The following is a 27,120-nucleotide window of genomic DNA, read 5'->3' on the forward strand; positions in this document are numbered from 1 at the left end:
ATGTGCCAGCTACTGGGGGGCTGGCGTGGGTGGACTGGGTGCCAGCTCCTGGAGCCAACCAGGGGGTGTGGGCACCCCTGGCTTGTGGTGTCAGCTACTGGAGTGGGTCTCAGTGCAGCTACTGGAGAGAGTGGGGGGTCTCAGTGAAGCTCCTGGAGCGAGTAGGGGGTCCCAGTGCAGCTGGTGGAGCGAGTGGTGGGTCCCAGTGCAGACACTGAAGCGAGTGGGAGCGAGTTGGGGGTCTCAGTGAAGTTCCTGGAGCGAGTAGGGGGTCCCAGTGCAGATACTGAAGCGAGTGGAAGCGAGTCGGGGGTCTCAGTGAAGCTCCTGGAGCGAGTAGGGGGTCCCAGTGCAGCTGGTGGAGTGAGTGGGGGGGGTCCCAGTGCAGATACTGAAGCGAGTGGAAGCGAGTTGGGGGTCTCAGTGAAGCTTCTGGAGCGAGTGAGGGGTCCCAGTGCAGCTACTGGAGCAAGTGGGGGTCTCAGCCACCAGGCCCTGCGTGTGTGCGTTCTTGAAGGCCATCTCTCCACTGGACCAGTGTCCCGGCTGGCTGAGGAGCAGCTGCGCTCAGGGGTGAAATGACGCAGCTGACGGGCTGGGCTGGGTGAGAGCAGCAGGACGAGGCCTGTGCCCCGACAGGGCCCTTTCCAGGACAGCCTGTCTTCGCAGGAGAGGGCCTGGACAGAACCCTCTGCCCTTTGCCTTTATTCCTCCCAAGATGCCTCAATAAAACCCCCAAAAGCCACAAGACAATAACAGGCAGCTCCTCCTGCCCAGGGCCGCCGCTGCCAGAAATCAACCGCTCTGGCCCAGCCCCAGCGCCGGGGTCTGCGGTGATGCAGGGGGGCAGCCGGGCACAGGGGGTCTGTGAGGAGAGGCCCGGGCTGCTTGTGCCTGGCTGGCAACAGCCGCGCCATTGGCCATGGCTGAGCCAATCAGCAGAGCTGGAGGTGACCTGTCAGTCACAGCTGGGCTGGGCCAGGGCTGGAGGGGGCAGAGGGGCCTGAGGAGAAATGGGGGAGAGACGGCGGGGGGGCAGAAAGGGTGAGGGGGGAGCAGGGCCAGGGGGGAGCAGGGCCGGGGGGAGAGCAGGAACAGGGGGGAGCAGGAACAGGGGGGGCAGGGCAAGGGGGGAGCAGGAACAGGGGGGAGCAGGAACAGGGGGGGCAGGGCAAGGGGGGAGCAGGAACAGGGGGAGCAGGAACAGGGGGGAGCAGGGCCAGGGGGGAGCAGGGCCAGGCCCAGGCCCAGGGTTTCTGCAGGCGCAGCAGCAGGTTTCTCCCAGCGTGGACAGGCCTGAGCGGACCTGCAGACCTCACCGCCCACGGGCCCTGCCATGGCCCAGTTCACCAGCCCTGGGCCCGAGTGCTCAGCCCCAGGGACAACCCCACAGCCAGGGTCAGAGCGGATCTTGCTGCTGCCCTGAGGATCAGCAGTCCACACTCAGCCCAGAGCCAGAGTGCAGAGATCTGAGCTGGGATGAGATGGAAGAGATGGAAAACAGTTCATTGAGAGGAGGCAATGGAAGAAGGTACAGTGTGTGGCACCTGGGATTAACTGACACCCTCAGTTTTGCTTCTGGATCAGCGCTGTACTTGCACATGGACTAACGCTGTTACCAATACTCAAAAATCAAATAAAATTCAATCTTAATAAGATAGGTATACCAGGAAAAGGGGTACTGTGTTTGCTATAGAGTCTGTAGAGTTAGCCATAGTTTGTTAAATTTTAACAGGTTACCATGGAAACCCCATTAAGTGAGTTACTGGACCTTTTGTGCTGTTAAGAGACCGTCATGGACACTAGTTGAATACAATAGGGTTACCTGGACTTCTTGCTTTGGAACAGCTAGAACTGATCTTGAGGTTTGACCAAGAGCCAAGGTGCTAATACGCCTGCGCAAGAAGGAGAGGTGAAAAGTGCACAGTGAGGAAGACATACGGCCTTCATCGCGGAGACTCCGGCCCACGACCACCAGAAGAAAATACGCATGCGCAACTAGGAGGAGTTAAAGGTGGAGACTATGGAAATGATTTCTTGAAACTCATTATAATAAAGACCGCCTTTTCGGGGAAAAGTTATGCATCTGTATAGGAATTCTTAGAATTATAATGAATATGTAACATTTTACTACATAAATACAGAATGATTTCTCAAGGGAGGTGCGCACGGCTTTGGAGGGGCTACACCCCGTGCTGCCCAGCGCTGCAATAAAGATGTGCCTGCTTCTTAATGCTACATTGGTGTTAAGAGGTTTTATTCCCGATTTCGGTGACAGCCCCAGTTCAGAGCAGAAATTGTTGTTACTAATCCTGGGTGCCACAGGGCTGTTCCTGCTCTCTCCTGCCCTGTGTGACCCGAGCACATGACTGCCCTGCTTGCTCCTGCCCTGGTGCTTTGGGAAGTGGGGGGCGAAAAGGAAAGACAGACATGTGTAGTTATGGGATGTCTTGAGGTGTCCTGAGGTTGCTTTGCTAATCACTTCTGTGATGTTTCCTCGCCCATGAGTAGGAGTGTGAATAGAGAGGCAAATGAGGCCATGAACCAATTAAGGGTTTCCTCTTATGATAAAACATGCTTCCATTTCCTCATAGGCAGCAGCTTGGAAGATAGAAGCTGAAGCAGCACGTACCACCTGTGAAAATAGGTAACAAGAGATGGTTGTATTCAGTTGATCCTCAATTGCTTCCTGTGTAGGAAAAATGTAGGTTACTGTAATCTTTTGTGTATAGGCAGGGCCTCGATAAATGTTGCTGTGTGGGCACCGTGTCTGTGAGTGGCGGGTTTTGTGCATATTTGTGACTGATCTTTCTTGTTTCTTTTAATGAGGAAAGTCTTGCTATGTACTCCTGGGGAAAGACAGACATGCAAAGAACTGATGAAGAAAGAGGTGCCAGTCAAGATGGGAGTGTAGGTTAGTTCTGGTTTTAAATTTTCTCGACTGTGTTCCAGCCAAAAGCCTTGTCTTAAACAATTGAAACGAGCTGACCCACTGGGTGTTTTTCATCCCTGCACTTTTCTGTGTTGCTATGACTTTACCAGCCATGGTCATGGACTCTGGGCCTGTACTGCAGTGAGGTCAAAGCAGGTATTCAGAACAAAAAAGGGTGCTTTTCCAAAACGCTTATGAGACAGAAGGCAACAGCTGGTTGTGGACAGGTGGGAATATAAAGAAATGGGCAGTGTCACTCAGAATGAGAACAGTGATCTGGGTATAGCCGTAGCGTGACATTTCTCATGGCCTTGAGCAGCAAGGCCGCTTGCCAGGGGCATGTGAACAGCTCCTCCAGAGCTTGGAGATGGACAAAGGAGAAGACAGTGCTGTTGCTGTTGGTGTGCAGCAGGAGAGGCTGTTGCAGGAGCTGAAGTGATCAGATCACAGTGTCATAGAATCAGAATGGTTTGGATAGGAAGGGACCTTAAAGATCATCGAGTTCCAATCTCCCTGCCACAGGCAGGGACACCTTCCACTAGACCAGGTTGCTCAAAGCCCCATCCAGCCTGAGAGTATCCTGGGCTGCATGAGGAGGAGCGTTGCCTGCAGGTGGAGGGAGGTGATCCTTCCTCTAATCAGCACTGGTGAGGCCACACCTGGAGTGCTGTGTCTAGGTCTGGGCTCCCCAGTCTCACATGAGAGGTACGGAGGTACTGGAGAGAGTCCAGCGAAGGGCCACACAGATGGTGAGAGGAGATTGGAGCACGTCTTCTATGAGGAAAGGCTGGGAGAGCTGGGACTGTTCAGCCTGGAGAAGAGAAGGCTCGGGGGGATCTCATCATTGCATATACATACGTGAAGGGCTGGGGTAAAGAAGGTGAAGCCAGGCACTTTCCAGTGGTGCCCAGTCACGGGACCAGAGGCAATGGGCCCGCACTGAAACATGGGAGGCTCTGTCTGAACATCAGAAAAAACTTGACAAATGACCGAGCACTGGCACAAGTTGCCCAGAGAATAGAATGGTTTTGCTTGGAAAGGACCTTAAAGATCATCTAGTTCCAACCCCCCTGCCACAGGCAGGGACACCTTCTACAAGACCAGGTTGCTCAAAGCCTTATCCAATCTGGCCTTAAACACTGCCAGGGAGGGGCCATTCACAACTTCTCTGGGCAACCTGTTCCAGGGGCTCACTACCCTCACAGTAAAGAATTTCTTCCTAATATCTCATCTAAATTTCCCCTCTTTCAGTTTAAAACCGTTCCCCCTTGTCCTGTCACTACTTGCCCTTGTAAAAAGCCCCTCTCCCGCTTTCCTGTAGGCCCCCTTCAGGTACTGGAAGGCTGCTCTAAGGTCTCCCCGGAGCCTTCTCTTCTCCAGGCTGAAGAGCCACAGGTTGTGGAATCTCCGTTCTTGGAGATAGATATTCAAAAGCTGTCTGGACATGGTCCTGAACAGCCTGCTCTTGGTGACCCTGCCTGAGCAGGGGGCTTGGACCAGGTGACCTCCAGAGGTCCCTTCCAACCTCAGCCATTCTGTGATTCTGGAAGGCCTTTCTCTTCTTTGTGAATATAAGAGAGGCTTCAGATGGGCTCTGGTACGTTCCACCGCTTGCTCTTGCACGACCTCACTTGTGTTTTACACATTCTTTTTCAATTTTTTTCTTTCTTAGAACCAGCGACTTACTTCCAAGTAAACAGTTAATTAGGCTATAAAATGGTGGCCATGTGCAACATAAACAATGAAGAAGTCATTTCTTTGTTTTGGGTTGGTTTCTTTTGACTAGTCGGAATACTGGAAATCAGGTAAGGCCCTGCAGAAAACACTCTAAGAGAAGCCACTGGGACTCTGAACTGAGACTGCATGTGTGAGGTCCTCTTTCTTCCCTTTATCTCCTTGTCTTACCTGTCCTCTACAAATGATAAAAACTGGTAACAGAAAACCCCAAAAAGTAATGAGAACACATTAAATTCTCTTATGTGAGAAGCCTTTTGGGTGGGTTTTCTCTTTTTTTTTTTTTTTTTTTTTTTAAATAAATGGCATAGTCTACTTTTGGTATCTATTTTATCTCCTGCCTCCACCTGTTGTGTTTATCTCCTCCTGCCTGTGCTCTGCTGAGTAATCCCTTTCTTTGTTCATTACACAGTGTATCCCCATTGCTTTATCCTATCCTGGACTTGTCTTGAATATGATTTCTCTGCTTGGTTGCCTCCTTTTTCTGCTCTTTCAGGTATGGTAGCTGGTAGTCTTGTTCTTCCTCTTCTGGAATGTCTCCTCGTGATAAAATTCTCTGGTCACTCCTCCTTTCTTCTTCAGCATCACAGTGTTGCTGAAGACACCTACCAAAACAGTTGGACATTGAAGGCATTTAAAAGATGCTCTTCACCAACTCAGTATAGCTGTATTAGTATTTCATGTTATGGGTTACTCATAAAACATATTCATTAAATCATTGCAATTAAACTTAGCCAGAATGCTGGTCAAATTGTGGGGCTTTTTGCTCTCTGGAGCCCCTGGATGCAGTGCAAAAGTTCATCCCGCTGTCCCTTTGAAATGATGACAAGTACCAAAAAGCAAACTCAAGAAAACTACTGCAAATAAGTTGTCCCACTTGGAACTTGATCTGTGCTAGTGGTGAATGCCGGCAAAGTGGTCAGGCTGGCTGGTTGCAGCAGCGTCCTGCAATAGTGGCTTTGCCATCGGCAACACGTTTTTCCAAAATGTTGACTTGTGCTTAGTGCGGGACCCTGACTTACACTTCCCGTGTTTCACACATCCGTTGTTTTCATGCTGGCAGAGGATACTGGAACATGTTGTCAAATGGAGTGCTTGTGACTTGAAATATAGTCAACTTCAATCCCCGGGCTTTAGAGCACAATCCTTCTCCACAGAAGTACAATTCATATAAATTGTATTTATTTATAAACATTTCCCTTCAATAACTTTGTGTTGCTCCCAGAGTCCAGTCTTCAAAAGTGGCTGTGAACTCCTATGCTGTAAGAAAATAGGTTATTAGTGCGCTGAGCTGAGCAGGAGTGTGAATTGCCATCCAGAGGGACCTTGACAGTGAAGAGAAGTGGGCCCGTGAGAACCTCATGAAGTTCAACAATACCAAGTGCAAGATCCTGCACGTGGGTTGGGGCAATCCCAAGCACAAATACTGGCTGGGCAGAGAATAGACTGAGAGCAGCCCTGAGGAGAAGGACTTGTGGGGTGATGGTTGATGAGAAGCTCAACATGATCCGGCAATGTGCGTTTGCAGCCCAGAAAGCCAACCGTATCCTGGGCTGCATCAAAAGCAGCATGGCCAGCTGGTCGAGGGAGGAGATTCTGCCCCACTACTCCACTGTCATGGGACCCCACCTGGAGTACTGCGTCCAGCTCTGGGCCCCCACATAAGAAGGACATGGAGCTGTTGGAGCAAGTCCACAGGAGACCACGCAGATTATCCGAGGGCTGGAGCACCTCTCCTACGAAGACAGGCTGAGAGAGTTGGGGCTGTTCAGCCTGGAGAAGAGAAGGCTCCAGGGAGAACTTCTAGCAGCCTTCCAATCCCTGAAGGGGCCTACAGGAAGGCTGGAGAGGGAATTTTTACAAGGGCATGGAGTGATAGGACGAGGGGTAATAGTTTTAAACTGGAAGAGGGTAGATTTAGATTAGATATTAGGAAGAAATTCTTTACTGTGTGGGTGGTGAGACACTGGCACAGGTTGCCCAGAGAAGTTGCGGACGCCCCCTCCCTGAAGTGTTCAAGGCCAGGTTGGATGGGACTCTGAGCAACTTGGTCTAGTGGAAGGTGTCCCTGCCCATGGCGGGGGGGGGGGGGGTTTCGAACTAAATGATCTTTAAGGTCCCTTCCAACCCAAACCATTCTATGATTCTATGATTCTATGAATAACTGCCCCAAGAAGGACTGAGGAAAACGAAATGATGTGAGTGGGGCAAGGCCCAAACCAGCCAGTTCAAGCGTTGCAGGAATAACAACGATCTGCCTCATTGTGGCATGAGCAATACTCACTGCCCTCTGAGCGAGTCAAGGTGTTGAACTAGATGCTAAAAAGCCACCCACAGACATTTTTCAGAGCTCCAGGGTGAGAGAGCAGCTGGCTAGGGGCCTGGCAGCCAGCCGAGGTCAGTCCAGTGCAGTTGCTGAGGATGTTTCTTTGGTAGTGCTAGTTCGGAGTTAGCCTGTGGCTGCATCTTGGGGGGGCAGATAAAATTCATTGGACATGCACCTGCAAGAGCCCAGTTGCTTTGCTGCACGAGTGTCACAGACACAGTTCCTGTACTTGGGAAGAGTGGAAAAGAAACCCTCAGCACCGTGAGAGCCAAAGCTGTGAACAGGCACGCTTGCAGCCCTGGGCAGGTTTTTATTCATGCAGCTGGTGCGGCTCAGGGAAGAGGCGAGAGCTCTGCTGGCAGACGAACAGCCCTTCACCAGCAGAGTGTGGAGAAGCCCAGCGGCTGCCAGCTGCGGGAGGTTCCCGGGCTGTGGCAGCTGTGTGGTCGCTTGGCTTGAGGGGACACGTTGCCGTGCGGCCCCATGTCACAAAGGGGCAGTGATGCGGGACCAGCCCAGGGATTGTGAAATCACCTGGCTGGGGCTTGGGATCCTGACACGCAGGGCAGTGAAAGTCAGTTGGGCTGAGGTGGTCTTCGGGATAACTCGGCTCCTTCCTTTGCTACTTGCATGGCTACTTTTTCCCCAACTATTTATCATTTATCGCCCACTTCTCCTCAACTTCCATCCTCTTTCAAAGGTAATTATGCTTTGACTTTCAGGACAGATCATAGACTAGGTAGATACAGGATGAAAGTATAGGCTGGTCTATACCTTCCAAGCTCTAGGCTGAATTATTACACCTTCATAGGCTGGCCAGGACTATGTGTAGCGCTCCTATTTGCTAATTCTTATTTCTTTACCATAGCCCAGGATAGGTAAGTAGGGGCTGACAGTGTAGTCTGAGGCATTGGGCTCAGCCTAGAATGACAAGAAGCCCACCCTGACTGTGGCGGTACGAAGGGAGACAGAAAAGGAGCACGGCAAAAGCAGCTGTTAAAGCAGCGGACAAAAGGCAGCCACTGCCGCGTACGAGGTGGGTGAGTGTGGGCTGGAGAGCCAGAGGGCGCTGCTGCTAACGCTAGCCACAGGTCAGCAGCAAGTCCTCTTCAAGAGGGCCTTGGTAACTGCTGTCCCTTGGAGTCCTGTGACAGGGACAGTAGGGCCATCAGCCTGCAGCTCTGCAGCAGTTACAAGTGCCACTGAAACAGTTTTGATGGTGGATGCTGATCTGTGGGTTGCGTTTTGAGGGTTTTTTGAATCATTTTGTTGAGTTACAATTATTTCTTTGCGATCAGGTGACAGGACTGGCACTGATCTCCTCTTTCTGGAGCACATCCTGACATCCTTTGCCATCCAGAGCTTTCCCCTCTGTTTCTGAGAGGAGCGATGGCTGCAATGGGGAACGACTCCTGTGAGTAGCGACTTCACCAGTAGGCTTGGACTTTGTGAATGCCCAAAGGCAACGGAGGTTTCGGGTGCTGCATCCCTGCATGTTGATGTGTGACAACCTAGACTGAATTGTGGGGCGTTTCCTGAGAGCAGACAGACTTACCCAGGTGTTTTCGAATAGACACAGGAAAACACATTTTATTCCTCCTCTGCCACTATTTGCAGGACTTTGAAAGATGTCATTGCTTATAGAAAGCTGTGGCGTCAGTAGGGTTACCTTCTGTGCTAGGCACTTGCTTGTTTTCGTCAAGTTACAATCAGGAAAAGGGAAGGCTTGACTTGATAATGCAGTTCAAGACTAGAGGGAAAGGAAGGTAGCCTGAGGCACAGAAAACAGAGTGTGGGTGTGTTGGACTTGTGGCAAAGTAAGCAGGGGAACAGACTCTTTTCCAAAACTGTTTCTTGACCTGTAAATTTCAATGGCTTCCCTCGATGTTTCTGGGTTGGAGGTTAGAGCTGGCTGTCCTGGGTGCTCCTGTACAGAACTTGACTTTTAAAATATGCTTTTGCCCAACATTATTGTCTCATCTCTTTTCAAATGTCATTTCCCTGCAGTCATTGCCGAGGGAATGGCTCCACCACAAAGGATCCTCTTTCCCCCGGAGGAGATTCGCATGGCCTGGCAGCAGCGACAGAGACCTGGAGTGGGACTCCACAACATGGGCAATACGTGCTTCCTCAACTCCGTCCTGCAGTGCCTGACGTACACGCCTCCTCTGGCCAACTACCTGCTCTCTCTCGAGCACAGCAAGTCATGTGAGTGCTTTTATGAACAACCCCTTGTAGATCTGTTGGGCACTTCCCAAGGATTCCCAGAATCTGCAATGTGATTTAGGAGAAAAGCAGCCCTTCTTTGTCAACCCTCTGAGTTGGTGTTCTTGGAACACTCAAGCCTAGAACCTGCTTGTCGTAGCTAGGTGTGTTCCTCTTCAGAAAAGGACCTCTTTCTAGCCCTGGGTCTTGGTGCCTAATCCTGCCTCTTGTTAAGCCCTCTTGGCATATTGCACAGAAAAATTCTGTCAGTTAAGCATCCCTACAAAGAAAGTTTTCTATGCACTAAAATGTCCTGGGCTTGTTGGGACATTGGCACCTTGGGAGAAGAGGAGTGGAGACTGTTCTTATAACTTTATTAAATTTCCCATCGCTGTGGATATTTTGCTAACCTGAGAAGCTTTCTTCCTTCCCTCCCTCCCTCTTCAGGTCTCCAGCAAGGCTTCTGCATGATGTGCAGAATGGAAGCGCACGTTTACCAAGTCTTGCGTACCTCAGGCAGTGCCATCCAGCCTTGGGCTGTTGTCAGAGTCCTCACACGTAAGTGATTTCAGGTGCTTTGACATGTTTTCTTCCGTTCTTGTAGCAGAGAACTACTAACTTCTTCTTTCTTAGGAATAGGACAGCACTTCCAGCTTGGCAGGCAGGAAGATGCCCATGAGTTCTTACGCTATACTGTCAGTGCCATGCAGAGAGCTTGTCTGAGTGGAATCAGCAAGTAAGCACAAGCAAATTACCTTTTCAATGTTCCCGAGCCCTTTGGACTCATTGATATACTCCCATCAAGGAAAACCTAGGTCCAGGGCTTTCAGAAAAAGCAAAACACCTGGAGGAGATAACTCTCTGCCTTACCATTTATTTCCAGCTTGGACATCTCTTCTCAAGCCACTACCATCGTCCATCAAATCTTTGGAGGCTTTCTGAGATCCAGAGGTACTTTTCCACAACCCTTGCTCTCCTAGGAATTGTCTGTGCCGTTCTGTCTGCCTGTGATGAACAGCTGATCGCGTGACTGGCGTATGAAGGACAGAAATCGGCACAGTCGGTCGACTTCCCCTATCGCTGAGCATTTCGATCTCCCTTCCAGTCACGTGCTTGAGCTGCAAAGCAGTTTCCGATTCCCACGAGGCCTTCCTGGATGTTTCTTTGGATATAAAAGTAAGAGGGCTTGTAATACTGATTCAAGACGTCCCAAGGCTCCTGTAGCTTTCCAGAATCCATGCAGCTGACTTAAAAAACTTAGACTGCGAACACGAGAGGAATTGGTGGTGGGTGTGAAGTGGAACGGACTGTGTCCTTCTGGGTACGCCATGGCGGTGGTCTCCCTGTAGGTGCTGGCTTTAAGCTGGACAAGTACAAATTATCCTCCCTGCACCCTGACGTACTCTCATCCTTCTTCCTTTTGCCCTCCCTCAACACCTGCCTGGCTCCCGGCTGATGGGTTGCGTTTTTTTCATTATTGATGACCCTGCACACCATCAGTAGTTGACCTGAGCGGTGCCATAGATTGGTTGCTCTTGATAGGCCCGGGAATCCCTGAGAAATGAGGGAAATGTTCAGCATAATACCCTCTTTCTGCCTCCTTCTGGACACTGCCTGCGGGTTCACAGTGGGTCTCCTCAGCCTCAGCTGCCCGGGTCTTCTTGTCAACTCCCAGTAAGTGTTTGGGTGAGGCCGTTACCCTCAGCTCAGTGCTCTCCTTTCTCACTCCTCCAGGCAGCCTCATCTGTCACTGCAGCTCTGGAGGACTTTGTGAAACCTGAGCAGCTGGATGGCGAAAACTGCTTTAAATGTAGCAAGTAAGAAGATTACTAACGACATATTAATGCTAGATCCTGCGTGAAGGTGCTGCATGGCATGGAGCATAAGACATCTTTTCACATTAGGTTTAATGGACAATAAGGAGATGCAGCTGTTTGTTTTTTTTTTAATATGGCCTTATGGTACTGAGTAGCCTTGAAATAGCATAAGGATGTGTGAGAGAGGAAATCTTGTCTGGCCTTCTTGGGGGAAGATAGGGTGCATTTCAGCACTTGGCTCTGTGCTTGGTTTCAAGGTGTGACAAGATGGTTGCCGCCTCCAAGAGGTTTACAGTTCACCGCGCACCCAATGTTCTCACGATGTGCCTGAAAAGGTTTGAAGATTTCACCGGTAGGAAGATCAGCAAGGTGTGTACGCAACTGGAGCACAACTTTCTCTTCCTGGAGCAGGAGAATTCCCAAAGCAGGACACTCTTTCACATGTTGTTCATGTTGGGTTTTTCATGTTCCCTTGTGGGGAGATGAGAGTTCCTGTGGGAAGAAGAGCATGTACCAATGACAGAGCTGCTTGGGCCGAGAGCAGTTTCCTGCCACCCAAACCATGACATGTTGAAGGCTATTTCATGTAGCGTTTCAGGATCATTTCTGGGCCCTCTTGGTCTCTCTGTAGGTTGTGGAGTATCCCGAGTACTTGGATCTTCGGCCATACATGTCTCAGACAGCTGGAGAACCGCTCATCTACTCCTTATATGCTGTCCTGGTACATAGCGGTGGCAGCTGTTATGCAGGACACTATTTCTGCTATGCAAAGGTAAAGAGCAACTTCCTTCCTAGCAGGGGAAAAATGTGGGGTGGGGAAGCCAAACTTTCACAGCAGTGTTAGTGGCAGCCGAGGTTTTGCGGGAGAAGGTCTCTTCCAGGGCCGGATTGGATTTGTTTTGGCGCATGCTTGGTTCTGTAGTCCCCTGCCTGTGTTTTTGTGGAGAAACCGTGCAGTTCATCTCCAGATATCGATGCTTTCTTTGCAGGTCAGCAATGGACGGTGGTACAAGATGGACGATATGTCTGTGCATGGTTGCAGCATCAAAAAAGTTCTCATGCAGCAAGCCTATCTGCTGTTTTATGTCAGGTAATAAGTTTTAGAACATGTGCAGAATACATTTCCTTCTCCTGGCTTTGCTATTCTTCTTGTCGTCCTCCGGAGTGTTTCTCTTTCTGTCATAGGAGACAGTTACTACCTGCATCATTCAGTGCTGTCAAATCTGAACTACCCCACGTCAGTCCCTGTCTTCCCTTGCTGGGCTTTAGGCTGCTGCCCTGCTGTAAACTGCTCCTTGTCTGCGATCTGAAGCTGTCTAATGTAGCGAAGAGTACTTAAAGGGGGCCTGCAGGAAAGATGGCGAGGGACTCTTCAGCAGGGAGCGTAGTGACAGGATGAGGAGTAATGGTTTTAAAGTGAAAGAGGGAAGATTTAGATTAGATATGAGGAAGAAATTCTTAACTGTGAGGGTGGTGAGACACTGGACCAGGTTGCCCAAAGAAGCTGTGGATGCCCCCTCCCTGGCAGTGTTCAAGGCCAGGCTGGATGGGGCTCTGAGCAACCTGGTCTAGCAGAAGTCGTCCCTGCCTACGGCAGAGGGGTTGGAACTAGATGACCTTTAGAGGTGCCTTCCAACCCAATTCTATGATTCTATGATTCTGTGAAATGGAGGTCATAGGGGGCATAAAGACGAGGACTTGCTGTGACAGGGGCAAACCTGGGGGGAAGACCTCACTTGAATTTCCCATTTGTAACCTTGGTTACATCTTCTGTCTCTCCTAGAAACCCCTCCAGGAAAATGAACCCCAGAGGAGACTGCAAGAACAGCCCTTAAACAGTGATCTTTTTTTTTTTCTCCAGGTGCTCTGACTTGAAAATTGCAGAAAGGGCTCCTTCCTCACCAGCACTATCATACAACCGTTCCTTCTTCAGCCAGTTGGGGGCTGGCAGCAAGCAGGCAGCTTCTGTGGGACCACAGTGTCTGCCTCAGAGGACTAAGGTAACTCTGGGGACGTGGGTCAGGGCACGAGGTGCACAGTGGATTTCTTTCTGGGATCTTGGCATTGCTCTCTTTTCCCTCCCACACTGCAGCTTTCTTCACAGCCACAATGCTGCTCCCTCTCAAAGCATCCCACCTAGATCCATCCCATTAGTTTGCCTCTGCACCCCTCCAGGAGAGCCTTTGGGAGGCCCTTAGCTGTCCCTCAAACAGCTTCTGGCGTTTCTCTCCTATTCTGGTCCTTTCAGGAGGAAAGGGCAAGACCTTTTCACAGCTCTCTTTGCAGGACATGGTGGTAGGCATGGAGGACTCTCTCTCTCACCACCAGAGGAATGGTGCCAGGGAGAGGGCCCAGAGCAGATCCCTGCGGTGGGGCTATGATCTCCGCAGCCGGTTTGTGGAGATCACAGACCACTACCGCTTGGCAAGGAGGAGGAGGAGGCAGAGAGCAAGTTCTCCACATGGTTACAGAGCCCCAAGGGATGATGGAGCTCCAGGGCCCTGCAATGCCACTTCCAAGTGGGCTCCCGCACCCAGGGCTGCTCAGGAGCAAACTCTGAGGCTGGGAGAGCGGAGCAGATCCCCATGGCGGGGCTATGATCTCCGCAGCCGGTCTGTGGACGGCAGACAATGACCCCTCAGCGGGGAGGAGGAGGGTGTCAGATCCCCAGCGATGCACATCGGACAAACACTCGGGGCGCTGTGGTGGTGACGGGGGCAGATTGCGACCCTGGATGAGGGAGGAGCTCCGCATCTGATACTCATTTGGAACCAATCGGCAGAAAAGCCAAAGCCAGGATTAAAAATACTTGTTGGCCTTGCATGTGTAATTTATGGGGTGTTTCTCCTCTGTAGGTTTTGGGGCAATTGGTGGAAAAACCCAGTGTGGGAGGTTTATGCCTTGGGATTTTGAAAGCTGTGTGCTTGCGTGTGCCCATCGTGCAATCTCTTCTTTTTCAATATGGAGTTCAAGTCACTCGAACGGAAGTGGGATCGATAAGCCTCCTTTGGAGTGCCCAAAGCCCTATCTTTGGGACCAAAGCTTCATTTCTTGGGGCCACAGAGGAAGCAAGAGGCTCCCCTCCTTTGCAGGTTCCAAAGGGTCATTTGTAGCATCTCGCCTATCAGTTTTAGAGCCTAAAGCCTCATTTCAGGGCCCAAATCCTCATTTTTAGGGTCCAAATCTCTCTCTTATTACCCATAGCCTTTTTCTAGAGACCACAGTTTCCTTTATAGGATGAAAATGTTCACTTTTAGTGCAGAAAGCCTCTTTTCAGGGTACAAAGCTACATTTAGAGCGTCCAAATCCTCATTTTTCCTTTCCAAAGACTTTGTTTTGTCTTCCATAGTCTCAGTTTAGCCTCCAAAGCCTCATTTTTAGACTCCAAAACAAAAGCTGCATTTTTAGTTTCCAAAGCCTTATTTCCAGGCTCCAAAGTGGCATTTTTGGGATCCAGCTAGTCATTTTGAGGCTCCAAGCCATATCTTGAGAGTCCAAACTCTCGTTTTTATGGTCCAAACCCCTCTTCTAAACCCCCAAGCCTCTATTTTAGGTCCAAAGCCCCATTTTTACATCCCAGAATTTGATTCTAGGGTAAAAGCCTCCTTTTTAGGTCCCAAAGCCTCACTTTTAGGGCCCAAAGCTGCATTTATCAGTTCCAGGCACCCCTTGTAAGGCCCAAGGACTCATTTCAAGAACGCAGAGCCTCATTTCTAAGCCCCCAAGTCTGATTTGGAAGGTCCAAGTCCTCATTTTTAGAGTACAAAGCCTTATTTATAGGGTCCAAACCTGCCTTGTATTAACAATAGCCTTTTTTCAGGACATACACTTTCATTTTTAGGGTCCAAACCCTCACTTTCATGGCAGAAAACCTTATTTTGGGATCCAAAGCCTCATTTTATGGTCCAAAGGCTCCGTTTCAGTTTGCAAAGTCTCATTTTTATAGTCCAAAGACACATTTTGTTTTCCAAAGCCTCATTTTCAGTGTCCAAAGGCTCACTTTTAGGATCCAGCCAGTGGTTTTTAGGGTCCAAGCCGCATGCTGAGTTTACAAATACTCATTTTTATGCTCCAAAGCCCTCTTTTAGGGCTCAAAGCTTTATTTTTAGGGTCCAAAGTTTTGATTCTAACATTGAAAGCCTCCTTTTTAGGGTCCAAACCCTCCTTTTTATGGTCAGCGGGGACCAAGCCCAGCTTCCTGCTTGCTGATACCACAGACATCCATGTCCCTCCATGCCCTGATATGAAGTTCATCCCAGAACTGGTGAATTCCTGGGTTTGCTGCCATTACAAGCCAGCCAGTTGTGCTACTGCTCTGTATTCATTGCTATGCTCTTCTTCAGCAATGAATGGTTGACCCCTGAAGCTGTGCATCTGGAGTCTCTCATTGCACCCCCAACCTGTATGCTGGTGGGGCTGCCTCAAGTCCTTGCAGGAGGATAAAGGCCATGGGCTTGGGGGGCAGGGGGGTAGTTTCAGTTCCGCTGGGTGCTGGAGGGTGCTGGGCCAGTCCCGCAACAGCCGGCTGGCTGAGTTGGACAGCCATGAGGGGCAGGCTGGGGGCGGAGGTGCCAGGCGGCTGTCTGGGCTGGCACGGGCCAGTCCCCCCATGCTCTGTGGCAGGCGGGCCAGTTTTTCAGGCACAGGCAGCCTCTCCTGGCATTGTGTCTGGCTCTCAGGGGTACTGGGGTGCGCAGGATGGTTGGCTGGGAGCGAGGGACAGCTGCTGGCGTTGTGCCGGGCTCCTGAAGCTGCAGAGAGGCACCTGTGGAGAGAGGAGGCTGCTGAGGCCCTGTCGCGGCTGCAGTGCTAGATGGGTGTGAGGGTGCGGGGCAGTGCTGGGTGCACCGTGGGGTACGAGCACCTGGCTGCACGTGGAAGCTGTGGGCACGGAGAGCTCCGTGAAGAAAATGGGGCGCCCCGCACGCCTCGGCTGGGGCTCTGCTTGCCAGCCCATGGCTTGTTTTCTCTCGGCCCTGGCCATCCTGACGTGCCTGCTCTGCACGTGCCGGGAAGGAGACCGGACCCCGACAGACCAAGAGAACCAAAGCTGGGCATGGTAGGGAGTTGTCACTATTGCAGCTCTCACCTTCTATGGCCACGTCCTCCCTTCTTTTTACTTTCTGACCTTGCTCTGCCTACAGCTGTCGCTGGGTTTGCTCTTGTCCAGACAGGGTCACTTTTAACTAACACTGGCCACAGTAAGAAGGGGTTTCAGAAAAGAATGCCCATGAATTGAGAGGCCAGTTAAGACGTCTTACAGCAGAAATATCAGTCGAGTCTGGCCAGTAACTAACTCGGCACTCCAGAATACCCTGCCTCTAAATGCTTCACGGCTAATAGCAGCCATCTAATACAGAAGTTTGGCAAAAAAACCTCCCAACAACTCCCCATTTTCTCTTCCTCCACAGACAGATCACACAACACAATACCATCCCAAACAGCACAGAGCCCAAGACTGCCACAACACCTTCTGTGAAGTACTTCTGGAAATCCTTAGGGCCCGCAGCACTTGAGTTTCTCTTGTCATCCACACCTGGAGGAACATTTCTGCACACTAGTGTGTCCTGTGCACTGCTGCTAATCTCACAGGAGCTCTGACGTTGCCAGGAGATGTTCTTTCTCACTTTGATACCATCTCTGAACCAGTGAACATCCTGGGGCTGCAACAACTTGATGATCTTAAAGGCCCTTTCCAACCAAAACAATTTTATGATTCTACGACTGCCTTGGTTTCAGCAGAAACATAGGTACCTCCCAAAACCATTGCAAATCAGTGCACTCTGGAGCCTCTCTTCCTCCTCTCAGCTTTGTTTACACTCTGGGATGGCTGTAATTTAGTTTTCCCAGTGTCACGGGTTTGCTTCCGCTTCTTGGCCACGCTTCACATTTGCGCATGGATCCTTTTGCGCTCGCCCACCTTCCCTTTCCAAGGCTTGTTAGTGCTGCTGCATGGAGGCTCTCTCTGACCCTCAGGGACAAGTTGTCCCACTGAACAGAACTCATGAGGCCAGACAGAGAGCACGTGGGGGAGTGCAGCTGCTTTTGACCAATCGCTCCTTTGAGTGACACAGCCAAAAACCACCCCTGCATCAGGGAGTACCACCCCCAAATCTCTTTCCCCAGCTCAGCACCCACACCTTGAGGGCACAGAGTCAAGCCCTCTCAGGAGACAACTCAGGCTTGTTCTTCCCTTTGCCTATTCTCCAGTACAAACATTGCTTGCATGCCCAGTTTTCAAGGCCTGCCTCACAGTTACAACCCTGCAAGGCTGCTGAGTACCTCGGTTCTTTTGAAAAATTCATATATTTGTGGTGGGGAGGAGTGCTCCAGCCCTGCAGCCTCTGCAACCACGTCATTCCCCCCTTGACGTGCTCAGCGCTGGACGGTCTTCCTTCCCAGCACCTCCTTCCCTGTCTGCCCAGTCCATCCTGATTCAGGGCAGCATCCCAAGGGAGCTCAAGGAGAACCCTGCGTACCTCAAGTCTCACCAGCATGTCCCCACTCTGGTGGATGGAAGCCTTGTTGACAGCCCAGCTAGGAAACCAGGCTGATGCTAGGAAAAAGAGGTCCCTCGCTGGAGGGCACGTCTCTGACAGCCTCTCTCACAAATCCAGCGCTGATCCAAGCTTTCCTCATTATACCCCAACGGAAACAGACAAAACAGCCAAGGACTCACTGCTTTTGGCCAAAATACATTTATTATTCCTTCTAGAAAGTCTTCATCTTCTGATGTACAGGATCCCTGTTGGTACTGGTAACAGGGACACCAATAGGGGTTAGGCTGAGGCGAGTCCAGGGAAATCCAGGTGTCCCATGAAAAGGCATTGTCAGTGCGACAGCATCTGGGACAAACAGGCAGAGGTGAGGCGGCTGCGCTCATGTTCCTGTCAGCTGGGCAAATGTCCATGGTGACGAGCTGGAGCTGTTGTTGAAAGTCTCATTTGCTTGGGCAACCTCACCCTCTCTTGTGCCTTCTCCTGACTCTGCTCTGCCTTGATCTCTGGTTTGATCTTTGCTTTTCCAGGCAGAGTCAGTATCAGCTTGTCCCGGTGCTTCTTCATTTCTCTTGGTCCTTCTGTACAAGTGGGTTTCAGAGAAGACTATTCATTGATAGCAATTAAGAGGCCAGTTCAAAAAACTTACAGTAGAAATCTCAGCAGAGTACTGCCAGCAGCTGCCCTGGCACTCCAGGATACTCTTAACTGCAAATACCCCACTTCCAGCTGCAGCAATAAATAACTCTGGGGAACAGCCAACTCACGGGTCTCTCTCCCTCAGCTGTGAAACAACCACACAAGACACCACTATCCCAGGCAGCAGCACACGCAAGGCTGCTGCCGTCACTGGGATATAGTACTTGTGCAGCTCCTCATGACTGGCAGCCTCAGCCTTTTTCCCAGCGTCCACCCCTGAAGGACAAGAGACAATGCCACACATTACCGTGCTCTGTGCGACAGATAATCTCACAGTGTGTGTCACATGCACGCAAAATTTTCAGTGGTTGGTGCCTCTGGCTCTGGTGTCTTAGCACCAGAGGACAAGAAGGATCGCCTAAACTTCTCGGGGAGAAGAGCCCGTGTGCCAGCAAGCAGCTGCACCAGCACTACCCGTGTCTGTTGCTCTGGGCTGCAAGCCAGGGGTGTGTGCTGGGGACCTGCGGTTCATCCAAGGAGAGCACTGAAGGGATAGAGCAGAAATGCTCCTGTTTTCCCAAGCGTAAATCTCCCAAGCACTCCCCTCCAGGATGTCCACGAGGCTGAAAGACGGAATCCAGCCCACGGGCTATTGCCTGGCTACTGTGGTGCCGCTTGCTCATCACCCCGGGCCCCGATGCACACGCTGGGGGAAGGCTGGCCCCAGGACAGCGTGCCACAGGGCTGGGTTGTAGCTCTCAGATGGCCTCATTCCCAAAAGGGCAAAATTCCTAAATTCCTGGGAACTGGGTGTGATGGGAGGTGAGCAATCTCGAACCACATCCAGGGAGGTCTGTGAGCGTCTCTCTGGCACACTGCTCCACGCCCCAGGGACGACACTCATCCTCAGAGAGATGCTCCTGGCTTCCTTGACAACACCTTCTCTGCACTAACACTACCAGGTCTGGCTGCTGACAGGACATGCAAGAGTGGGCTCCGGGGAAGGGCCTGCAGGCACACACTGATTCTGACTGGTGACACCGGCTGACCACGGGACAAGCAGCAGGAAGCAGCAGAACGTAGCTGAAGGCAGCAGGCAGGAGCAGGAAGCAGCAGCAGCAGGCACAGGCAGCAGCAGCAGGAGGCAGCAGAAGGCAGCAGCATGCAGCAGCAGTCAGTAGAACGCAGCAGTAGCAGGCAGCAGCAGGAGTCAGAAGCAGAGAGAAGACAGCTGCAGAAGCCGGCAGCAAGCAGCAGCAGGTAGCAGAAGGCAGCAGCAGCATGCAGCAGCAGGCAGCTTCAGCTGACAGCAGCAGGTAGCAGCATGAGCAGGTAGTAGCAGCCAGCGGCAGGCAGAAGGCAGCAGCATGCAGCAAGCAGCTGCAGCGTGCATCAGGGTGTAGCAGAAACAGTATGCAGCAGCAGGTAGCAGCAGGTAGCATTAGGCCGCAGAAGCAGTTAATAGCAGGTAGCAGCAAACATCAACAGGCAATGGAAGCAGCAGGCAGCAGGCAGCAGGTAGCAGCAGGCAGCAGCAGGAGGAAGTAGAGGCAGCAGCAGGCAACCACAGGAAGCAGCAAGCAGCAGCAGGCAGCAGAAGGCAGAAGTCAGCAGCAAGGTGGATTAGGCAGCAGCAGGATGGAGCAGGCTGCAGCAGGTTGCAGCAGTCAGCAGCAGTCAGCAGCAGGAGGCACCAGCTTTCTGCAGACAGCAGTAGCAGGCAGCAGGCAGTAGCAGGTAGCAGGTAGCAGCAGATAGAAGCAGGCATCAGCAGCATGTGGCAGTGGCAGCAGCAGCAGCAATAGGAAGTAGCAGGCAGCAGCAAACAGCAGCAGGCAGCAGCAGGCAGCAGGAGGTTGCAGCAGCAACAGGTATTACAGGCAGCAGCAGGCAGCAGCAGCTGGCAGGAGCAGGCTCAGCATGCAGCAGGTAGCTGCTGCAAGTATCAGCAGGATGGAGCAGTGTGGAATTATTAGTAAAATTAAGATTTACATCTGAAAACTAAGGTTTATATGAAAAGCATAGCATTGTTCACCAAGTATAAAATCAAGGAGCTCTGAGGATGGGACAGAGCTGCAGCAGGCATGCAAGGAATCTACTAACACAGCAACTCCCTGCCACAAATCACAGAGGATGGAGTGGAGTGGAGACTCCGTGGCCTTGCTCCGTGATGATAAATGGGAAGAAGATGTTCCTCTAGAGCTGATAAGCATTCCGTTTGGCCCCCTGAGCCAACAGTTTTCCGAGACCTTGCCAAGGTATTATCCTTTCATGAACTTTGCTCGTTTTAACCTCATTTTAATACCAAAACACACCTCCATCCCGAAGGCTACCCGCCTCCCTGACCACTCCTCCCTGAGTCTGCGCCCTCGATTTCTTGTAGACTATACCTTTAAACGTGAAGCGAGAGAAATTTACACCAATCATAATAAAGGTATGTATGACTGTAGTCACTCAAACTCCACCTTGAAGGTAGAAAGGATGTAAAATAGCCAGACAAACAGGGAATCCTTGGAGGGGGGAAAAGAAGACATCACCGTGAGCAAGTCAAGGGAAACTCCATTCAGACTGCCTCTGACTGCCGGGATCGGCTGACGGGCTGAGCCTCGCTCCCGCCCCGCCTTGGGACGCCTTGAGTGAGATTTATGCTAAGCGCTTTTCTCGGGAATCTTAGAAATCTCTTTAAAGAGTTACTCCCTAACATTTGTAGCCAGGCTGTATTATTATAATCTTTTCACGCGTGTTAGTCTTGATAACCTCATATTTGCACGTGCTTTCTTGCAGACAGCCACTATCACCGGCAATCCAAAAACCTGTATATTTGTTGCTAATAAAACTGCACTGTTTAAGTAGCCAGTTGTCAAAGTTTCTCACTGAACGGGACCGAACCCTACGCGGCTGTGCTAGTTCATGAGCACAACTGGACTGGCAGTGCAGACGGATATCAGTGTATCCAGACCCGTGGTAGTTTAATATACATATTAAATGCGACTGGACAGATAACAGGAAATTGGACATCACTCAGAATTTAAACCTAGCCGCACCTAACCTCTCATTTCGGTGAGGAGAGTTAGAAAGCAAGGGGGTTTATCTTCTGCCAAATTCCCTTTTAACGCAACAAGCAGTCAGCAACAGGCTGCAGCAGGTAGGAGCAGGAGGCCGCAGCAGACAGAAACTTGCTGCAGGCAGCAGAAGCAGGCAGCGGCCACATGGTTGTTGTCGCTGTGAAAGTGCTGACTTGGGACGACTGCAGCCAGCAATAGCTTTTAAGGCCTGCACCTTTGTTGTGCGAGCAATCTGCGGACGTTCGTATTTTGGAGCCTTTGCTCTCGCCTAGGATTTTTCTCGGAGGTAATGTGAAACGTTTGAACTTTTGGGTAGGTAAACAAGGCCGGAACCCCATGGTTGTTGGGACTATCTAAGGGCTGACATGGGACGATTGCAGCCAGCAATAGCTTTTAAGGCCTGCACCTTTATTGTGGGAGCAATCTGCAGACGTTCGCATTTTGGAGCCTGGCTCTCGCCTCGGCATTTTCTCGAAGGTAATGTGAAACGTTTGGACTTTTGGGTAGGTAAAGAAGGTCGGAGCCCCATGGTTGTTGGGGCTGTGAAAGGGCTGACATGGGACGATTGCAGACAGCAATAGCTTCTAATGCCTGCACCTTTGTTGTGGGAGCAATCTGCGGACGTTCCCATTTTGGAGCCTGGCTCTCGCCTAGGTTTTATCTCAGAGGTAATGTGAAACGTTTGGACTTTTGGGTAGGTAAACAAGCTCGGAGCCCCATGAATGTTGGGACTATCAAAGGGCTGACATAGGACGATTGCAGACAGCAACAGCTTTTAAGGCCTGCACCTTTGTTGTGCGAGCAATCTGCGGACGTTCGCATTTTGGAGCCTGCCTCTCGGCTTGGATTTTTCTCGGACGTAGTGTGAAACGTTTGGACTTTTGGGTAGGTAAACAAGCTCGGAGCCCCATGGTTGTTGGGGATGTGAAAGGGCTGACATGGGACGATTGCAGCCAGCAACAGCTTTTAAGGCCTGCACATTTGTTGTGGGAGCAATCTGCGGACCTTCGCATTTTGGAGCCTTGCTCTCGCCTAGGCTTTTTCTCAGAGGTAATGTGAAACGTTTGGACTTTTGGATAGATAAACAAGCTCGGAGCCCCATGGTTGTTGGGGCTGTGAAAGGGCTGACATGGGACGACTGCAGCCAGCAATAGCTTTTAACGCCTGCATGTTCATTGTGGGAGCAATCTGCAGACGTTCGCATTTTTGAGCCTGCCTCTAGCCTCGGCTTTTTCTCGGAGGTAATGTGAAACGTTTGGACTTTTGGGTAGGTAAACAAGCCCAGAGCCCCATGGTTGTTGGGGCTGTGAAAGTGCTGACATGGGACGACTGCAGCCAGCAATATCTTTTAAGGCCTGCACCTTTTTTGTGGGAACAATCTGCCGACGTTCGCATTTTGGAGCCTGGTCTCGGCTCGGCTTTTTCCCGGTCACAGTGTGAAACGTCTGGACTTTTGGGTAGGTAAAGAAGCTCGGAGCCCCATGGTTGTTGGGGCTGTGAAAGGGCTGATATGGAACGACTGCAGCCAGCAATAGCTTTTAAGGCCTGCACCTTTGTTCTGCGAGGAATCTGCGGACGTTCCCATTTGGAGCCTGCCTCTCGCCTAGGTTTTATCTCGGAGGTAATGTGAAACGTTTGGACTTTTGGGTAGGTAAACAAGCTCGGAGCCCCATGGTTGTTGGGACTATCACAGGGCTGACATGGGACGATTGCAGCCAGCAATAGCTTTTAAGGCCTGCACCTTTGTTGTGGGAACTATCTGCAGATATTCGCATTTTGGAGCCTGGTCTTGGCTCGGATTTTTCTCGGACCTAGTGTGAAACGTCTGGACTTTTGGGTAGGTAAACAAGCTCGGAGCCCCATGGTAGTTGAGGCTGTGAAAGGACTGACATGGGACGATTGCAGACAGCAATAGCTTTTAAGGCCTGCACCTTTGTTGAGGGAACAATCTGCGGACGTTTGCATTTTGGAGCCTGGCTCTCGCCTCAGATTTTTCTCGGAGGTGAAGTGAAACGTTTGGACTTTTGGGTAGGTAAACAAGCTCGGAGCCCCATGGTTGTTGGGACTATCAAAGGGCTGACATGGGACGACTGCAGCCAGCAATAACTTTTAAGGCCTGCACCTTTGTTGAGGGAGCAATCTGCGGACGTTCGCATTTTGGAGCCTGGCTCTCGCCTAGGTTTTTTCTCGGAAGTAAAGTGAAACGTTTGGACTTTTGGGTAGGTAAAGAAGCTCAGAGCCCCATGGTTGTTGGGGATGTGAAAATACTGACATGGGACGATTGCAGCCAGCAATAGCTTTTAAGTCCTGCACCTTTGTTGAGGGAGCAATCTGCGGACGTTCGCATTTTGGACCCTGGCTCTCGCCTAGGCTTTTTCTCAGAGGTAATGTGAAACGTTTGGACTTTTGGGTAGGTAAAGAAGCCCAGAGCCCCATGGTTGTTGGGGCTGTGAAAGTGCTGACATGGGACGACTGCAGCCAGCAATAGCTTTTAAGGCCTGCACCTTTGTTGTGGGAGCAATCTGCGGACGTTCGCATTTTGGAGCCTGGTCTCGGCTCGGCTTTTTCTCGGTCACAGTGTGAAACGTTTGGACTTTTGGGTAGGTAAACAAGCTCGGAGCCCCATGGTTTTTGGGACTATCACAGGGCTGACATGGGACGACTGCAGCCAGCAATAGCTTTTAAGGCCTGCACCTTTGTTGTGCGAGGAATCTGCGGACGTTTGCATTTTGGAGCCTGGTCTCGGCTCGGCTTTTTCTCGGTCACAGTGTGAAACGTCTGGACTTTTGGGTAGGTAAACAAGCTCGGAGCCCCATGGTTGTTGGGACTATCACAGGGCTGACATGGGACGATTGCAGCCAGCAATAGCTTTTAAGGCCTGCACCTTTGTTGTGGGAACAATCTGCAGACGTTCGCATTTTGGAACCTGGTCTTGGCTTGGATTTTTCTCGGACCTAGTGTGCAACGTTTGGACTTTTGGGTAAGTAAACAAGCTCGGAGCCCCATGGTAGTTGGGGCTGTGAAAGGACTGACATGGGACGATTGCAGCCAGCAATAGCTTTTAAGGCCTGCACCTTTATTGTGGGAGCAATCTGCAGATGTTCGCATTTTGGAGCCTGGCTCTCGCCTCAGATTTTTCTCGGAGTTAAAGGGAAACGTTTGGACTTTTGGGTAGGTAAACAAGCTCGGAGCCCAACGGTAGTTGGGACTATCAAAGGGCTGACATGGGACGATTGCAGCCAGCAATTGCTTTTAAGGCCTGCACCTTTGTTGTGGGAACTATCTGCAGATATTCGCATTTTGGAGCCTGGTCTTGGCTCGGATTTTTCTCGGACCTAGTGTTAAACGTCTGGACTTTTGGGTAGGTAAACAAGCTCGGAGCCCCATGTTTTTCAGGCTGTGAAAGGACTGACATGGGACGATTGCAGCCAGCAATAGCTTTTAAGGCCTGCACCTTTGTTGTGGGAGCAATCTGCGGACGTTCGCATTTTGGAGCCTGGCTCTCGCCTCGGATTTTTCTCGGAGGTAAGTGAAACGTTTGGACTTTTGGGTAGGTAAAGAAGCTCGGAGCCCCATGGTTGTTGGGACTATCAAAGGGCTGACATGGGACGATTGCAGCCAGCAATAGCTTTTAAGGCCTGCACCTTTGTTGTGGGAGCAATCTGCAGACGTTCGCATTTTGGAGCCTGGCTCTCGCCTAGGCTTTTTCTCGGAAGGTAAAGTGAAACGTTTGGACTTTTGGGTAGGTAAAGAAGCTCGGAGCCCCATGGTTGTTGGGGCTGTGAAAGGGCTGACATGGGACGATTGCAGCCAGCAATAGCTTTTAAGGCCTGCACCTTTGTTGTGGGAGCAATCTGCGAGACGTTCGCATTTTGGAGCCTGGCTCTCGCCTCGGCTTTTTCTCGGAGGTAATGTGAAACGTTTGGACTTTTGGGTAGGTAAACAAGCTCGGAGCCCCATGGTTGTTGGGACTATCAAAGGGCTGACATGGGACGATTGCAGCCAGCAATAGCTTTTAAGGCCTGCACCTTTGTTGTGCGGAGCAATCTGCGGACGTTCGCATTTTGGAGCCTGGCTCTCGGCTCGGCTTTTTCTCGGACGTAGTGTGAAACGTCTGGACTTTTGGGTAGGTAAACAAGCTCGGAGCCCCATGGTTGTTGGGACTATCACAGGGCTGACATGGGACGATTGCAGCCAGCAATAGCTTTTAAGGCCTGCACCTTTGTTGTGGGAGCAATCTGCAGACGTTCGCATTTTGGAGCCTGGTCTCGGCTCGGCTTTTTCTCGGACCTAGTGTGCAAACGTTTGGACTTTTGGGTAGGTAAACAAGCTCGGAGCCCCATGGTAGTTGGGGCTGTGAAAGGACTGACATGGGACGATTGCAGCCAGCAATAGCTTTTAAGGCCTGCACCTTTGTTTTGGGAGCAATCTGCAGATGTTCGCATTTTGGAGCCTGGCTCTCGCCTCGGATTTTTCTCGGAGGTAAAGTGAAACGTTTGGACTTTTGGGTAGGTAAAGAAGCTCGGAGCCCCATGGTTGTTGGGACTAGTCAAAGGGCTGACATGGGACGATTGCAGCCAGCAATAGCTTTTAAGGCCTGCACCTTTGTTGTGGGAGCAATCTGCAGACGTTCGCATTTTGGAGCCTGGCTCTTCGCCTCGGATTTTTCTCGGAGGTAAGTGTGAAACGTTTGGACTTTTGGGTAGGTAAAGAAGCTCGGAGCCCCATGGTTGTTGGGCTGTGAAAGGGCTGACATGGGACGATTGCAGCCAGCAATAGCTTTTAAGGCCTGCACCTTTGTTGAGGGAGCAATCTGCGGACGTTCGCATTTTGGAGCCTGGCTCTCGCCTCGGATTTTTCTCGGAGGTAATGTGAAACGTTTGGACTTTTGGGTAGGTAAACAAGCTCGGAGCCCCATGGTTGTTGGGACTATGCAAAGGGCTGACATGGGACGACTGCAGCCAGCAATAGCTTTTAAGGCCTGCACCTTTGTTGTGGGAGCAATCTGCAGACGTTCGCATTTTGGAGCCTGCTCTCGCCTAGGATTTTTCTCGGAGGTAAAGTGAAACGTTTGGACTTTTGGGTAGGTAAAGAAGCTCGGAGCCCCATGGTTGTTGGGGCTGTGAAAGGGCTGACATGGGACGATTGCAGCCAGCAATAGCTTTTAAGGCCTGCACCTTTGTTGTGGGAGCAATCTGCAGGACGTTCGCATTTTGGAGCCTGGCTCTCGCCTAGGCTTTTTCTCGGAGGTAATGTGAAACGTTTGGACTTTTGGGTAGGTAAACAAGCTCGGAGCCCCATGGTTGTTGGGGCTGTGAAAGGGCTGACATGGGACGACTGCAGCCAGCAATAGCTTTTAAGGCCTGCACCTTTGTTGTGGGAGCAATCTGCAGGACGTTCGCATTTTGGAGCCTGGCTCTCGGCTCGGCTTTTTCTCGGAGGTAAGTGTGAAACGTTTGGACTTTTGGGTAGGTAAACAAGCTCGGAGCCCCATGGTTTTTGGGACTATCACAGGGCTGACATGGGACGACTACAGACAGAAATAGCTTTTAAGGCCTGCACCTTTGTTGTGCGAGCAATCTGCAGACGTTTGCATTTTGGAGCCTGTCTCGGCTCGGCTTTTTCTCGGTCACAGTGTGAAACGTTTGGACTTTTGGGTAGGTAAACAAGCTCGGAGCCCCATGGTTGTTGGGCCTATCACAGGGCTGACATGGGACGATTGCCAGCCAGCAATAGCTTTGAAGACCTGCACCTTTGTTGTGGGTAACAATCTGCAGACGTTCGCAATTTTGGAACCTGGTCTTGGCTTGGATTTTTCCGGACCTAGTGTGCAACGTTTGGACTTTTGGGTAGGTAAAGAAGCTCGGAGCCCCATGGTAGTTGGGGCTGTGAAAGGAATGACATG

The 27,120-nt window shown here is 51.1% G+C and overlaps 1 protein-coding gene across 1 annotated transcript in view; it reads left to right on the forward strand.

Moving 5' to 3' along the window:
- The first annotated feature begins 9,013 nt into the window (after window positions 1-9,013).
- LOC137677216 (ubiquitin carboxyl-terminal hydrolase 42-like) overlaps window positions 9,014-27,120 on the forward strand; it is a 52,690-nt gene continuing 34,583 nt past the window's right edge. The window contains exons 1-9 of the mRNA XM_068424486.1: window positions 9,014-9,200; window positions 9,645-9,755; window positions 9,831-9,933; window positions 10,081-10,148; window positions 10,303-10,373; window positions 10,932-11,014; window positions 11,272-11,383; window positions 11,646-11,786; window positions 12,004-12,104. Of these exons, the coding sequence (XP_068280587.1) occupies window positions 9,014-9,200; window positions 9,645-9,755; window positions 9,831-9,933; window positions 10,081-10,148; window positions 10,303-10,373; window positions 10,932-11,014; window positions 11,272-11,383; window positions 11,646-11,786; window positions 12,004-12,104 (977 nt within the window). The remainder of the gene's footprint in view (window positions 9,201-9,644; window positions 9,756-9,830; window positions 9,934-10,080; window positions 10,149-10,302; window positions 10,374-10,931; window positions 11,015-11,271; window positions 11,384-11,645; window positions 11,787-12,003; window positions 12,105-27,120) is intronic.

This window comes from Nyctibius grandis, unplaced genomic scaffold (assembly GCF_013368605.1).
Source record: "Nyctibius grandis isolate bNycGra1 unplaced genomic scaffold, bNycGra1.pri S41, whole genome shotgun sequence".
NCBI lineage: Eukaryota > Metazoa > Chordata > Aves > Nyctibiiformes > Nyctibiidae > Nyctibius > Nyctibius grandis.